Source organism: Meleagris gallopavo, chromosome 7 (assembly GCF_905368555.1).
Source record: "Meleagris gallopavo chromosome 7, MGAL_WU_HG_1.1, whole genome shotgun sequence".
NCBI classification, from domain to species: domain Eukaryota; kingdom Metazoa; phylum Chordata; class Aves; order Galliformes; family Phasianidae; genus Meleagris; species Meleagris gallopavo.
Window position 1 is genome coordinate 6,334,189 of NC_139410.1, and position 13,603 is coordinate 6,347,791.

General features: G+C 39.9%; 1 protein-coding gene across 7 annotated transcripts in view; it reads left to right on the top strand.

The window, feature by feature from the left end:
- The window catches only part of UBE2F (ubiquitin conjugating enzyme E2 F (putative)), a 65,184-nt gene that overhangs the window by 21,006 nt on the left and 30,575 nt on the right, over positions 1-13,603 (top strand). For 6 of the 7 annotated variants that reach the window (XR_014884468.1, XR_014884470.1, XR_014884469.1 and 3 more), the window contains 2 exons: positions 6,108-6,178; positions 9,836-9,893. Coding sequence is in view for 4 of the 7 variants with exons in the window: in XM_085228413.1 (XP_085084539.1) it covers positions 6,108-6,178; positions 9,836-9,893 (129 nt within the window). In the remaining 3 variants the exon portion in view is untranslated. Of the gene's footprint in view, positions 1-6,107; positions 6,179-9,835; positions 9,894-12,445; positions 12,509-13,603 lie in introns of those variants that run through there. The other variant, XM_085228415.1, reaches the window with a different exon arrangement.

Sequence of the window (13,603 nt, forward strand, 5' to 3'; positions counted from 1 at the left end):
CTATCTATAAAAAAAACCCTTGTTTCAATGGTTAGTAAGCAAGTAGCTTTCCAGAGGACATCCCCATGATCACAGTTTCTTATTATAGACAAACAGAATGCTCCAAGGAACTTGCTCTTTTTGAACATGAGAAACGTTATTGCTTTGTTTTACTCTACTAAAATTACAGACTGTGGCAAGAGAGGAGGAGGTACAATTACAATAAAAATAACTTTAGACATTGTTTTCAGAGTTTAGCAGTCTGTAGGAAAAAGCAAACTCCAAAAATGGAAAACAGGTGGGGCGTATGTCTGGTTCTCATGAATTACTCTTGGTCTTCTGTGTTCTGATGATATGCAGGAAAATTATATTCATTTGAGCATTTAAATTGCAATAATTGCATGGAGAGGTATGAGCTGCAGAAGGAAGGAAGCCTAACTTTTAGTTTGAACATTTTTTATTTTGCTCGCATTCATAACCTTTTTTCTTACATCTTTTCTGTTTTCTGACATTTGATGTTATTATTTGAGAGGTCTTCTTTCAGAAAGGCTGAAGAATGGGTAGGAGAGGATAGCAGAGAAATGTGTCCGAGAAGACCTTTGATTTGGATTCAGATGCACCAAGACTAAATTCAGCATCGTATATGTGCAGTGGCTGCAGTCGCAGCACTGTTTTTCATGCAGTATATATATACACACAAAGGAGGAGCAGCAGTCTGGAATGGGATGGCCTGAATTCTCAGACTGAGCTTGAAGAGCTCCAGTGGGATAGAAAAGATCTGCCTCTGGGAGTGGGGGAACTGGGCTGGCATTCCAGAACATGCCTTCATAAGTTCCCTAATATTCCTGGTGCTTATAATCACGGGGGCATGCACTATATTTTTGTAAGTGGAGGACCACAGTTATTTCTGAATCAATTTTCCATTGTCAGTGGTCAAGAGATGAACAACACTTAGCAGTATTTTAGCTATCTAGCTATCTGAGTTAAGTGGTAGCAATGTCAGGTCCTGCACAGCTTCAGGGAACGGGTTTTGATCTCTCTTCACAGCTTTTTCTCTCCTTGACTGTTTTCCTGGGAATTTTTGATAAGAATAAAATATTTTCAAGATTTCCAAAGAAACTCTATTGCAGTTTAGTGTTTTATTCCTTTTATTATGTAACCAAACCCTGGATCCTGTGTGTCCTTCTAGGTAGGTTCTTTTAGTACATCTAATGTTTGCAGTTGCTTTTCTTTATAAGTTCCCCATGTAACCTCACCAGAGAACTTCCCATGGTGACAGTTTTATACACGATATGAACATTCTGTAACTACAAAGGTGGTCACTAAGTAATTGCATTCTCCTTTTAATGTGAATGAACTGCGCCATCAAAAATACTTGGAGGAACATGGCATTCATGGCAGAAAGGGGAACCCTCCCATATTCTCATCCATCTGACTTTTTAGACATCATCACTAAGGCAGTTTAACCACTGTGGCATTGCTGAGTACAGGGAGAAATATACAATATATATTCATTTAAATTTCTTCTATTATCATGTTTAAGGCATTCATGTGAACAACTCTTGCAGGAAAGGACTTGCTTCACGGTAATGAGAGCACAGGATGTTAATTTAGTTATGTTAAATTGCTAAAATTGTAACTGAAGAGGAAAAACTTGGTAAGCGTTGCGTTGTGAACTGAAATTGATGCGTGCTGTTCTGTCAGGGAAACAAAGCACTGGAGGTAATAGTGGATCTGTGAGCATAAGGCACTGACTTGTGTCACCTAGGCTGTGCACTCCCTCAGGGCAAAGATTCAAGAGCCTAACATTTGGGAAGGATGCTTTGGGGTGAGCTTTGCTGTGAAGTGCTGCCTCTTGCTTGTGCCCAGAGCACACAGCTGGTTGATCAGGCACTTCTGCATCACTGAGCTGTTGTACGTGGTACTGGAAATGTTTGTGGTGATTATCTGTAAGGCAATAAAATATTATAAGGGTTCTTCCATTATATCCATAATTAAAACTACTTAAGCTGTTGAAGAGATGGATAATTTTAGAAGCATCTGAGCTCGAGAACAGGAAAAGGTTTTCATTTCTAATCAGTTATTGGGTGTGCAAGAGGAATTGTTCAGATAGATCTGTGCTGCATTGCAAGAGGTAATTTGTGTCACGCTGCTTCTGCAAGCTGACAGGATGTATTTCACTGTGCTTTGCAGGCAGGCTAAAGAGAGGGAAGAGATCTCATCAAGGACTTGTTTTACCAAGGACTTCTTTTAAAGCATTGTGTTTCCCAAAGAGGGGAACTCTTTGGGCACTGCAGTTGTGCATTTTCTTGTTGGATCGTCTCAGTAATTGTCTTCACTGTTACTGAGTTAGTACTGCTAGTAATGTTAGCACTACTACAGAACAATCTGAACATTAGAAGTGTCTTTAAAGTCCCATGTTGGAAATGGGGCCTGCGTGGGCAGTTCTGGTCATCCTTTTCCTGTGGCCTCTGAGCAGACGGTCAGAGGCGATGCTTCATGCAGCCCTATGGGAGGAAGCCGAGTTGGTCATAAGGACACCAGTGCATGCACATGGTCCTCAACTAACACACCTGCTTTCCTGGGACTGTTGGGGTGAAAAGCGTCTTGAAAGGAAAACTTCATCCCATACATGACCCAAAACTGTCTGCAAAAAAGATTTGTGCGTGTCGGATCTGTTCCTCCCATAAGTATCTGATTTGGGCTTGCTGATTTTTGGAGCTGTAGGAAAACCTGGCATCTTCAGAATCCACTGCTTGGATCCAAGCTCTTGTAATCACTCTGATTTTCCTTCATAGCCAAGATTTTCTTGATTCCTATAGCACTGTTTTATGGACATCACACACAAACTGGTAATCTTGAGCTCTTGATGTCTTTCAGACTCTGTGCAGCTTTTCCCATAAATAATGTCCATGTTCTGAATACAAAAAGGAAAGAAGAAATTAATCCTGGGAGGTCTTCCTCCCCTCTAAAGTTGAAGCAACTCTGAAAAGATACTGTGCTGATACAATTAATGGTATTGATATTAGCTATCAAGGGTTTTTCAATAGCTCTGGAAGTCTTCAGAAAGATCGATACTTAATATTACCTATTCTTTGAGCTGCTGGGATGTTGTGTAGGAGGAGGAAGCAACTGGATATGATGCAGGTGTTGCAGTACTGTCACAAGAGCAGCATAAGTTAATTCTTAGTGTCTCCTCAAACTGTGATGCTGTTAGAAACTCTGAAATCTGTTTGGTAATACTGTCACTTGGCATTTTAAAGGCATTAAAAAAATGCCTTTTAGGAAATAAATGTATTCGCAAACATTTGTGTGCAGCAAACAGAAGCTTGCCAACGTTTGTGCCTACGAAAACCTCCGGGAATGGTGTTGTCACAAACATCAGAGGAAGCTGTGAAGTGGCAGGCAAATAATGGAGTACGTGGCAAAGCCTCCGGTGCCACGTGCTGACCTCTGTCTCTGCAGCATCTGTTCCCCAAGCACTGCTTTTTTGGTTGATCAGCTGCCCAGAAACGAGTCAGTGAGAGAGGGGAGCAATTGTAGCTGTTGGTTGTTTTTTTTTTAAATAATAGTAATCTATTGACTGGGAGATGTCTTGATTTAAAACAACAGCAGCAAAGAAAAAAACACAACAACCCTTTTCTTCCTTGAGGTGCAGCTGATTGCTACAGGACTGGAGACCTGATGCTTTAAGGACTCATGCCTAAAGATAGCAACACAAAATCAGTTTTCCAAGGTTTTTATGACCTTAGGCAGAGGTCGGAAGCTGGGAATTTAACAGCAGAGCTGCTCTTCTTAGACCTTTTCCTTGCACGTATCTCAGCTGTGAAACAGCAGATGGAAGGGATTGGAATCCTGAAAAACTGGATGATAATCTCTTAGTCATGACATTAATTCTCTTTGGTGGCCTTGCTGCATAGGATTGGTTAGACACAGCATTCCCATGTTAGCATACTTGTCGCATCAGTGTGATTTGGCTTGCCAAACCAATCAGGGTCTGAAATGAAGTTCACGTCCTGGTTGGTGCTTTATATCCAACCTCTGATTCAGTGAGAATAACATGGGAGAGATTGTTAGCAATATCTTTAAAGAAAAGGGACAAACTTGATAAAAGCTTGTTCTATAAAATTAAACTTCTGCCCAAACTGAAGTCAGTAGATGCGTAGTTGTCAACTGCTTGCAACACTCTCCTGTACTGTTTGTGCTGTATTTTGAGGCTTGTGAATACAGGCTGATAGATTAAGTCAGCTGAGAGCAGAAATGGAAGCAAGGATGGTTCCATGATAAAAGCTCACAGGGGATCCGAAAACATAAGTGGCTGCTGAGAACTGGAGAAGAAAATAACTCAGATTGCTGCTGTGCCCTGTGGGGAGAGTGGATCTGCACATGTGTCTTGCAGAGTCTGAAGAGAAGGATGAACTTACGAGCAATGAAATAAATGGATTTTCTAAGCTTTGCTGTCACATCCGTGACCTGGAGATGGTTTCGAGTGAAGCATCTCAAGGAAAGCTTGTGTGGATTTGTTGATGTAAGGAAGATTCAGATAACTTGAAGCAAAAACTCAAAGGAGAATTTGGCTGAAGCTAATTTTTATGGTAGTGCTGCTGTTGTCCGTGTCTGTCTGTAAAAGGAGAAGAAGGGGAGAGAAGGAGAACCTTTATCTTACTTTTAGCAGTGGATTTGTCTTATTCTTGAGATAAGAAGCACTTTGGTGTTTGGTGAAAGGATAAAAGATTTGTTGTTTTTTCCACATTACAGAAAACCAAGGTGCCAATTATTTCACTGTGAATGACTGTAGATTTGGGAGTTTCTTTTAAAGGTTTAGTTTGTATAAAACTTACTTCTTCTATTCATCAGTACATTCTCTGTTGGAAGGCACATATAATAAAATATGCTCTTTTATCTGGTGTCACCAGGTGGAATAAGTACTGCTGCTTTCCTCTCTTTATTTTTTTTTGAGAACTAGGTATGATCTTTCAAAACAATATGAGGGTGTAGCTGTCAGAGAACTTCTAAGGTGAACGTTTGTGGATTTGGAAGGTAAAAAGTCAGACTTTTCTGCATGCCACTCATTATTCAGTACTCCTGTGATCCGGCACTGCCACAGATGCCTCCTGAGGGCTGAGTGTTGAGCAGCAGTTGGACAGATGTGAATGTTCATGGAGAAAAGCTGATGTCTATGCTGTAAACTGTAGCTGTACTTTGGTGATGATTTCTTTCAGTGCTGGGCAGATGTTTTCTCGGTAGGTTGGTATCATGTGTGCGCTCTTACCTTTTCTCCAAGGAGCTGGGCTAAGTGGATAACATCTAAATACATTCCTAAGATGATGCTGGAGAATTGAGAACAAAGCAGTGAGACAGAACACAGCATGCTGCTATGCAGATACAGCTATTAGAGCTGTTTTCTCTCCTGACTGAAGACTTCTTGGGAAGCAGTGGGGGAAAATAGCTCCACATTTATAATAGCAGATTTAATTGAAGTTCTGACAGGTTCTGGTCTGTGTTGGTCTTACAGTATGCTACTGTAAGAAATTATCTGCCTGATTGAAAGCTGCAAATCGTAATTTGGAGAACAGGGATGGAATAAGGTGCTGTTGCTAAGCTACCAGCATTTTTATGACCTGCTCTTTATTTACTTCACAAAACTAGAGCAAATGAAACTGTATTTTAAGAATCCGCGTTTCAGAACTCGCTGTCTAATTCAACATTCCAGTGACCTTACCTAAAAAATAAATTGGGTAGCTTTTCACATTAGCATCTTCAGTTTGGATATGACTGCCCTTCTTTGTACTCCTATCCAGCTCTGAACAGGAGCTGATACGCTGAAACAGTGCTTAAGAGACTAACCTGGTTTTGTTTTGTTTCCCTTGAAGGAGACAAGAGAGGAGAATGAATTTTCTTGTCTTTCTTTAAAAAGAAAAGCCCCATCATTAGTAAAGAGTAGAAAGAAGCTAAAAGGACAGAGAAAGCTGGTGTATCTCCTGCAGTTATATTGTCAGGATCTTTAGCATACAGACCTATGCTGTGAGCATCAAATATATTTCCCTTTTCAGTTCTGTGACTTGTAACCGTGATTTGGCTTTATTTTGAAGAATAACACTGTAATTTTTTGTTTTCTGTCCTGGCAGCCTCCGAAAGTAAAATGCTTGACGAGAATCTGGCATCCAAACATCACAGAAACAGGAGAAATCTGCTTAAGGTAACAACAGCATTCTTTTTTTTTTTTTTATCCTGAAGGTCTTTCTGTGTGATGAAATGTTGTAATTTTCAAGTCACTTACTTTTGTCAATGGTTTCTAGAAATCAGACCACTATGTGGCCCTTAAGAACATAGAAACATACAGAAAGTATTCTTGCTGTGCAATAGGTGGTGGGTAGAACCTGGCTCTTCAATTTCAGACTTAACTTTAAGTTTTGTTTAGGATAAAAGTGTAACATCCAATCTGGACACGACTTCTTCCCTTTCCCTCTTTCCCCCTTTCCCCCTTTCCCCTTTTTCCTCTCCTTATAGGTGAATAATTTTCAAGCCCTGAGAAGGCTGAAGGCTTTGCTCTGTTAATGCCTTTAATGCCTATATGAGTTTAGTGCTTGGAAACTGTTTTTCAGAAAGGAAAAAATATATATATCTGTTTAACTTTACAGTAACTATTCTATATTTATTTATTTTCACATATAACATTTACTGAAAGACAGATGCTGGTTATAAGAAAACAGAGTTGGGGGAACATAATGTGGGGTATGAAGCCCAAAAGCTGACCTTTGCCAAAGGGACACAGCTACACTGCTGGCATGTTTTTCTAGTAAATGTTTCCTCTTCAAAATCAGTTCCAGAAACTTTGTGATTTCAGTATTTCATCTTGTGTACCCAATGGTGAAATTGGCTAGAAGCTGAACATAAACAGAAGTGAGAAGCAGGACTGTCATTTCTCAAGTTAATGGAACATGAAAGAAATAATAAATGAAGCATGAGCAGTGAAAATAAGTAAGATTGAAAGCTGTTCTGAAAATCCAAAACAGTTGCCACCACATGTAGCAAAGCAGTGCTTAGAAAGATATATTTTGTGTCCTTTAGATTTGAAATACAAGGTCCTGGTGCAAACAAAGCTTTCACAGGGTAACCTTTTTCCCTTTTTCCCTTGGTGGGCAGCTCTTGGGCTCATTGGTTGGTAGCAGCTGGAGAGCTAATACCAGTGCTTTTAGTCTTAGTGGTGTGCTCCATGCTTCTGAGAAGCTGGTGCCATTGAAGGGTGGTGGTGGATACTTGGTCATTGGAGAGAACCTGGATGCTGTTAATCAACAAGCTGAAGTAAAGGCAAGGTAATGGATGAAGTGTTTAGAAACAGTGAACAGGAAATACTGGACACCAATAGATAGGTAAAAGTTTAAGCTTTGACTATAGGGCTGTATCTTTTGAGATTAAACAAAGCCTCCTCGCACTCTCGAGGATGTTTCAGTGTGTCTATTCTTCAAATGATTTTAATTATGTCAGACAAATGTAGTGTTGGAACATCTTAATTCTGGTTAATGAAGTGAAGTCATTTCTTTGGCATCTGCACTGAAATGTCAGCTTTATTTGATTGTCAGATACTTAAGCACATTAAACCTTTGAAATGTCTTACCATTTAGATGGGAAATCTAAAATAACCCAGACTGCTCTATGCCTGCTATAATGGAGAATGCAATCTATATATAGTACCTGCAATCAGCTTCTCTCAGAGTCTTCATATAGAAATATCTTTGGGTACTTATTAAAGCAGAAGTAATTCCTTATCAGTATTTTTCCAGCTGTTTTCTTCTGAGCATACCTTACACCACAGTGTGTAATCGTTCCTAATTAAAACACAGTAAATGATTAAACTTGAGTCAAGTGTAATAGATTGGGGCACAAAAAGCATTCTTGCAGTCACTCAGATCTGGACCATACTTGTGGATGTTGCTTGGAAACACCAAGATATCTAGAAAGAATATGCTTACTACATACACCAGTTCAACATTTTCCTAATAATAAAACTTCTAATACATATCCCTGATTTTATTTTATATCTGTTGATGCGATTTCCCTTTCTTTAGCTTTTTTTTCTCCTTGACCCCATTAGCTTTTGGAAAAGCTTAACCACTCTGAAGTTTTGCTGCTTTGTAGCTGTGCTTCTGCTGTATGGTGAGAACACAAGATGTGGTTTCTCTAGGCACCCTGTGCTGGGGAAGGGCTTTGGTTAGGGGCAAAATGATTGTTTCTGATCTATAGGAGGAAAGAGGGTGCTGCTCTTAGAATAGGTTATATCAGCAAATCTGAAATACGAGGCAGAGCTAGGCTTATCTGTCTGCATTGCTTTCCTGCCAAAGCTCCATGAGAAAAGAGTGTCTTCTCTTCAGTCCTGGCTGCTGAGCATCCCCAGCTGGAGATTCGCACAGAGAGAGAGGCTTTGGGAGCTGCAGGGGTGTTAATGAGGTTTGGCTGGTGTTCTCAGGTGCTTGGAGCTCTGTCAGTTGATACTTGCATGCTTTTTTTTTTTTTGTACACGTTCACTTATTCTTAGCTCTTAAGCTCACTGTGGGCTGTATGGTAAAGTAAAGGAAAGTACTGCAGCAAAACTTTAAGGAGAAAAAGAGAGCTTATAAGGTCCATTATTTCCTCAAAACCTGAAAACCTTGGCTCTTCCTTGTTCAGCATCATTTTTGCTTGTACTTTCATAACATGAACAAAAATAAAAGCCCAAACGTGTTTTTTTAATGTTTTTGAAAATAGTTTTGGGCGCTGTTCGTGGTAGAGGCACGTTTTATCTTTTCAAAGGCACTGACATGGGATTAGCAACGTGGTTAAGATGGGATACTTGGTCCGTTCATCTTCTTCCTAAACTCTTAAAGGGAACATGAAGTACTGCAAAAAAAACCCTGCAAAATGAATAACTTTAGAGTATTTAACTTTAACCCTATCATGTTAGCAGTAGAAGCTATTGCTACTGATAAATTCTTGTGCTTTATTACTTTGCTGTGTGAATTTTCAGTTTTAGATTGCTTCTTAACAGAGGAAGTCAATTGTGAAATGATGTTTACAGGAGTTTCTCAGATTATCAAGTTTGCTTTCATGCACAAGAGTGAGACTTCTGCTTTTCTCAGTTTATCAGCACTTGTGGTGTTTCTTAGTTATGCTCCAGTCTCCAATACTTTTACTTCTCATGTCTGCTGATGTTTTAACTTAAGAGCTCCAGGAGAGTCCGACCAACTGAATACACCTCAACTCTTTCATCTTGTAAATGACTCAACAGTTTCAGTGGCCTTATTACATAGCACAGTGTGCAGGTCAGGTAAAATTCATACATGTGCACGTAGGAAAGACCAGAGCTATTTCATTTTCCTATCCCTGATTTTAAGAAGCTGCAGTCCTTGTACAGAAGAGAGGATGATAATAATTCACTCTGGTAAACAGATATGCCTCCAAAAAATATCCTCTTGGAGGGATTGAGCTATGCCAGATGTGGTAGGAGGCAGGACATGCTGCAGGAACTGCCTGCTCACTACAGATGAGCATGTTTTGAAATGGAGCACGTGTGTGTGTCTGTGCATTCAGGGGTAAATAAAGGCTTGGTGTTGGGACTGCCATAAGGACTGCTGTCACGCTTCGTATATACTTAAAATAATTTGATTTTTGACCAAGCTGAGCTGTGTGAAGAATGTAATTCTTAGACAACATACCGATTTTTGTGCTTTTAAAAGTCCTGATGCTAGGTAGAGTGCAAGAGAGATGTAATACTAACATGGCAATTTCTTCCAAAGTTGTTAAAGCTTTCTGAGAAGACTTCTGACAAAGTTTCTCTAACTAGAAGTTACAGTGTGTAATATGTTTGTCTTTTTTTCAGTTTATTGAGAGAACATTCAATTGATGGCACTGGCTGGGCTCCAACTAGAACATTAAAGGTACTATTTACTTTTAGATACATACAGCAAACTAGATAATATTTTAAAATACTTCTACGGACTTGCAAGGAGTCAGATAAATGCAGTTTGCTCTAGGAACAACTGTTGTGTTTTTTGTCTTTCAACAAGCTGGTGGCAGTACTGAAACAATTACTGTGCTAACCAAATATAGAAATGTTGTCTATTTCTGGCGTGGCTGCTTTGAGTGATAACAAGTTTTGTGGGATGATATGATTACAGTGACCCTGAGAAACCACTTTCAGTAAGGGTGGTCTGATTTCTTGGTGGTCTTTTTACCCAGGCAACAAATAGAAGAGCATGCTGTGAGCAGGACTAACAGTAATCCATAACCCTTCCAATTTCCATTGTGTCGACAGTTCTGACAAGCCAGCAGGCTGTCTTAAGAACATTTTTTCCTTGGAAGACTAAAAGGCACAATGCATTTGGGAGAAACGCCATGTGGAACATAGAATTAGACTGTAGTTACTGCTTTGCCTTGAATCGCGTTTCATCCCCAGTGTTGGAATTGCTGAGAAACACATCCACATTTCAGTACTGCATAAGCAGGCTGCTCCTGCCTGTTCTAGTAATTCCAGCAGGGAAATAACTGCCTCTGCCCTGTAAGCTTGCCTCGAAGTCACGTTACTCGAGTCACCACAATGTAAGTAGAATTTGCCCCTTGTGAAGTTGATGGCAGTTTTGCCACCATGATTGCAGAATGGCATCTGAGGTCAGTCCCACAACAGCTGGGCAGTGTTAAAAAATTCAGAGCCATAGTTCCTGGCTGAAAGATACATCCTTTGTGACAGTCTCCCCAAGAGTGCCTCAGTGCAATGAGTGCTCTCGTCCCGATACAGAAAGCACTCCGTTGTCCGTTTGCTGCTCCATGACCTCGCTGTCAGAAGAGTCTTGCAGAGCACTGAGTAAAAATCTCTCCAGCTTTTACTAGGAAACCTGCTAGAATTTGTTCCTAAAGAGCATTAGCTAGGTTGATAGTGGGGTGAGCATGTCAACTGTTTCTTTTCAAAAGCCAGATTTAGAATTTTTGTCTAATACTTGCTTTGCTTTTTCTAACTATGAATGAGATCTGTGTCTTCCTCCTTTTAATCTCTAAAATGTCTTTATGAGCTGTCTGATTTTCTGGAAAGTGGAACCAGCATGTGTTTTATGTTTTTTAAATACTCTTTGCTTATTTTTCATCAGTAAGCATACTTTATCTTCTCTCTTACGTTTCTGTTTGAAAATTAGCTTAAATTGAGACATTAGGTAATTCAATACACTGCTTCTGTTCTTGTTTCTCTATTTCATTCCCAGAGAAAGTTTTTGGACTACAAATGTTTAAGCTTAAGACAATTAGAAAATTCCTATACCAGTGTTACAGCTTGACAAGAATGTGCATACATTCTTATCTCTTCTCCTAGCTTTATTTATGGTATCTTAGGAGGATTAAAATAGTGTTTCATGTTGAGACTGTGGGTAGGAATAATTAGTGACACTGTCTTTAACTTCCTATCCTCAGTAAGGTTAGGAAAATATGTATTACTTTTCTTTTCCGCTCTGTTCTTGCATCAGTTTACTAATTGAATGTGATTAATTTCATAGAGGAAACATCCTAGTTCTCAGTTGCCAGAAGAGTCAAATTAATGAGCTTTATGAAGCAATTTAGGGTGTTTTTACCCTCTGTAAATTAAAATCTAGCATCCCCTCTGGGTTTCATTACTCCCCATGGGCATCGAAGCACCTCAAATTTCATAGCTTAAAACTTGTGAAGTTTGTCTGACTTCAGGTTTTGTTTTCAGAGGGCCCATTTTAAGCATGCAGTTTCAGTCAGCGTTCCCTCACTTGTTCTGCGATGGCTTTGTGTGGTTTTGCAGTGCCACCACAGGAAGTACCTGACTTCCATGTTTTGCCTCTGTAGCTTCACAAAAGTCAAGCAGAAATAGCCATTTAGGGATGCTGGGAAGCTGCAAGCCCCATTTCCAGAACAGTGCTATTAGTTTGATTAGTCTCCAAGTGCTCAGATTACAGACCAATTACAGTCCTCAGATGGAACATACAGAATTGTGCAGGTTTATCTCCAAACAAGTTACTTTTGCATAGACATGAATCGTTCTGAGGTAGGTACGTGTTCACTATAGACCAGAACATTATGTGGAGTGATGTGATTTTGTAGGAAGGAGCAGTGCCCTACTTTGTCAAATACTCTAAAATGCTGCCACAGCTTTTTGTTGGAGAATGCAAGAGACATATTGGATTTTGATGACAAATACTGTCAGGTGTCACCACTGCGGCCATTCTGCATGCATTAATAAAGCCACTTAAATAGATAACAAAAGAAAAACCCAACCTCAAAAGCCACATGCACAAACCAAGCCAGTTTTGCCTTAGGTTGCTGCTGCATGCTACGTCCATCTGTATGATATACTCTTAACCTTTCAGAAGGCTTTGGAAGTTTTAGATTGTCTCATCTTCCATATCCTAGTGGTGGCAGCAGAGCTCTTAAATGAAAAATCCTTCAAAATAAGTTACTGTGACCTTTTTAATACTTACAGTATCAAATTGGGAGCAACGTGAAGAGGCATTCAGATTGCACCTTTTGACTTTCTGACAACAAGCCGAAAAAAACTGTGAAGATTACCTGATAAAATGTGTTCTGGCAGCGTACATAATTCATAAGGGGGGGGAATAAAAGGCTCTCTGAGTTCTGTATCCTGGCATTTTGCTTCACTTGTTGCCATCTCATTCACAACTGAATTCTGTCGGAGTTACCAAGTGTTGAGCATGGTGCTGTCTTCCAGTTCTTCCTGTTATGGGAAGGTTTCCATGGACCACTGGGAACTGCAGCCTGTGTGCTATGAAGGCAGTGACGTGTGTGGTCTTCTTGAATTCCTGTGTTAGATGGAGCAAGTTGAGTTTTAACCCTGAAAAAGGTTATGGGGAATGTTTTAGAAGAATCTCTCTGTATATTTTTTTTTTTATCACCACTGATGCAGTTGTAAATATTTTCTTTATCCATAGAAACACTCCTGAATTCTAAATTCTTAAAAAATAAAAGTAAAAATCTGGAAGCTTGCCTCACAGGCTATGGAGTATACAAAGAGAGATGCAGTGCTTCTAGACTGATATTTCAGTGCAGTCATTCATTATTTTATGAGTTAGCTGCAGGGGCTTGCTTACCGTTCTGTCTCTGTGCTGTGAGGTTTTGCATGGTTTTACTGCATACTTTCCCCTCTAAAACAGAGTATCTATGAAGTTGAGGACTGCAGAAGTTACTTTAGGCTGAGTCTCTCCAAGTAGCTTCCTTTTGTTCAGTTTCTAGGTCTTATAGACAAAGCTGGAGCTTTCCAGGTGGAAATCAAAGAGGTTGTTTTAATTCATTCTGCTCTCAGATTTTCATTTCTCTAAAGGTAGCAGTTTTTAAAAGCCTGTTATGAAATAACAGTGCTATTGCTTTAATACCTTGCTTTTTCCACCATCAGGAGTTTCGATTCTGAACCCAGAATGCTGCAGCAGCTCCTGCTGCTCCTCAGCACACACCTCCTTGTGCCTGGCTCACCACGACCCAGCTGCCTGGTTAAGCCAGGCCTCCCTCGTGCTCATCAGCTTTGTCTGAAATGCTTGTTTTGACTTTGCTGTAAAATTATCTCGGGTGATTGAGCTGAAAAAAAAATCCACGTATTGTGATTGCCTAATTGGTTCTAAAAGTCAAA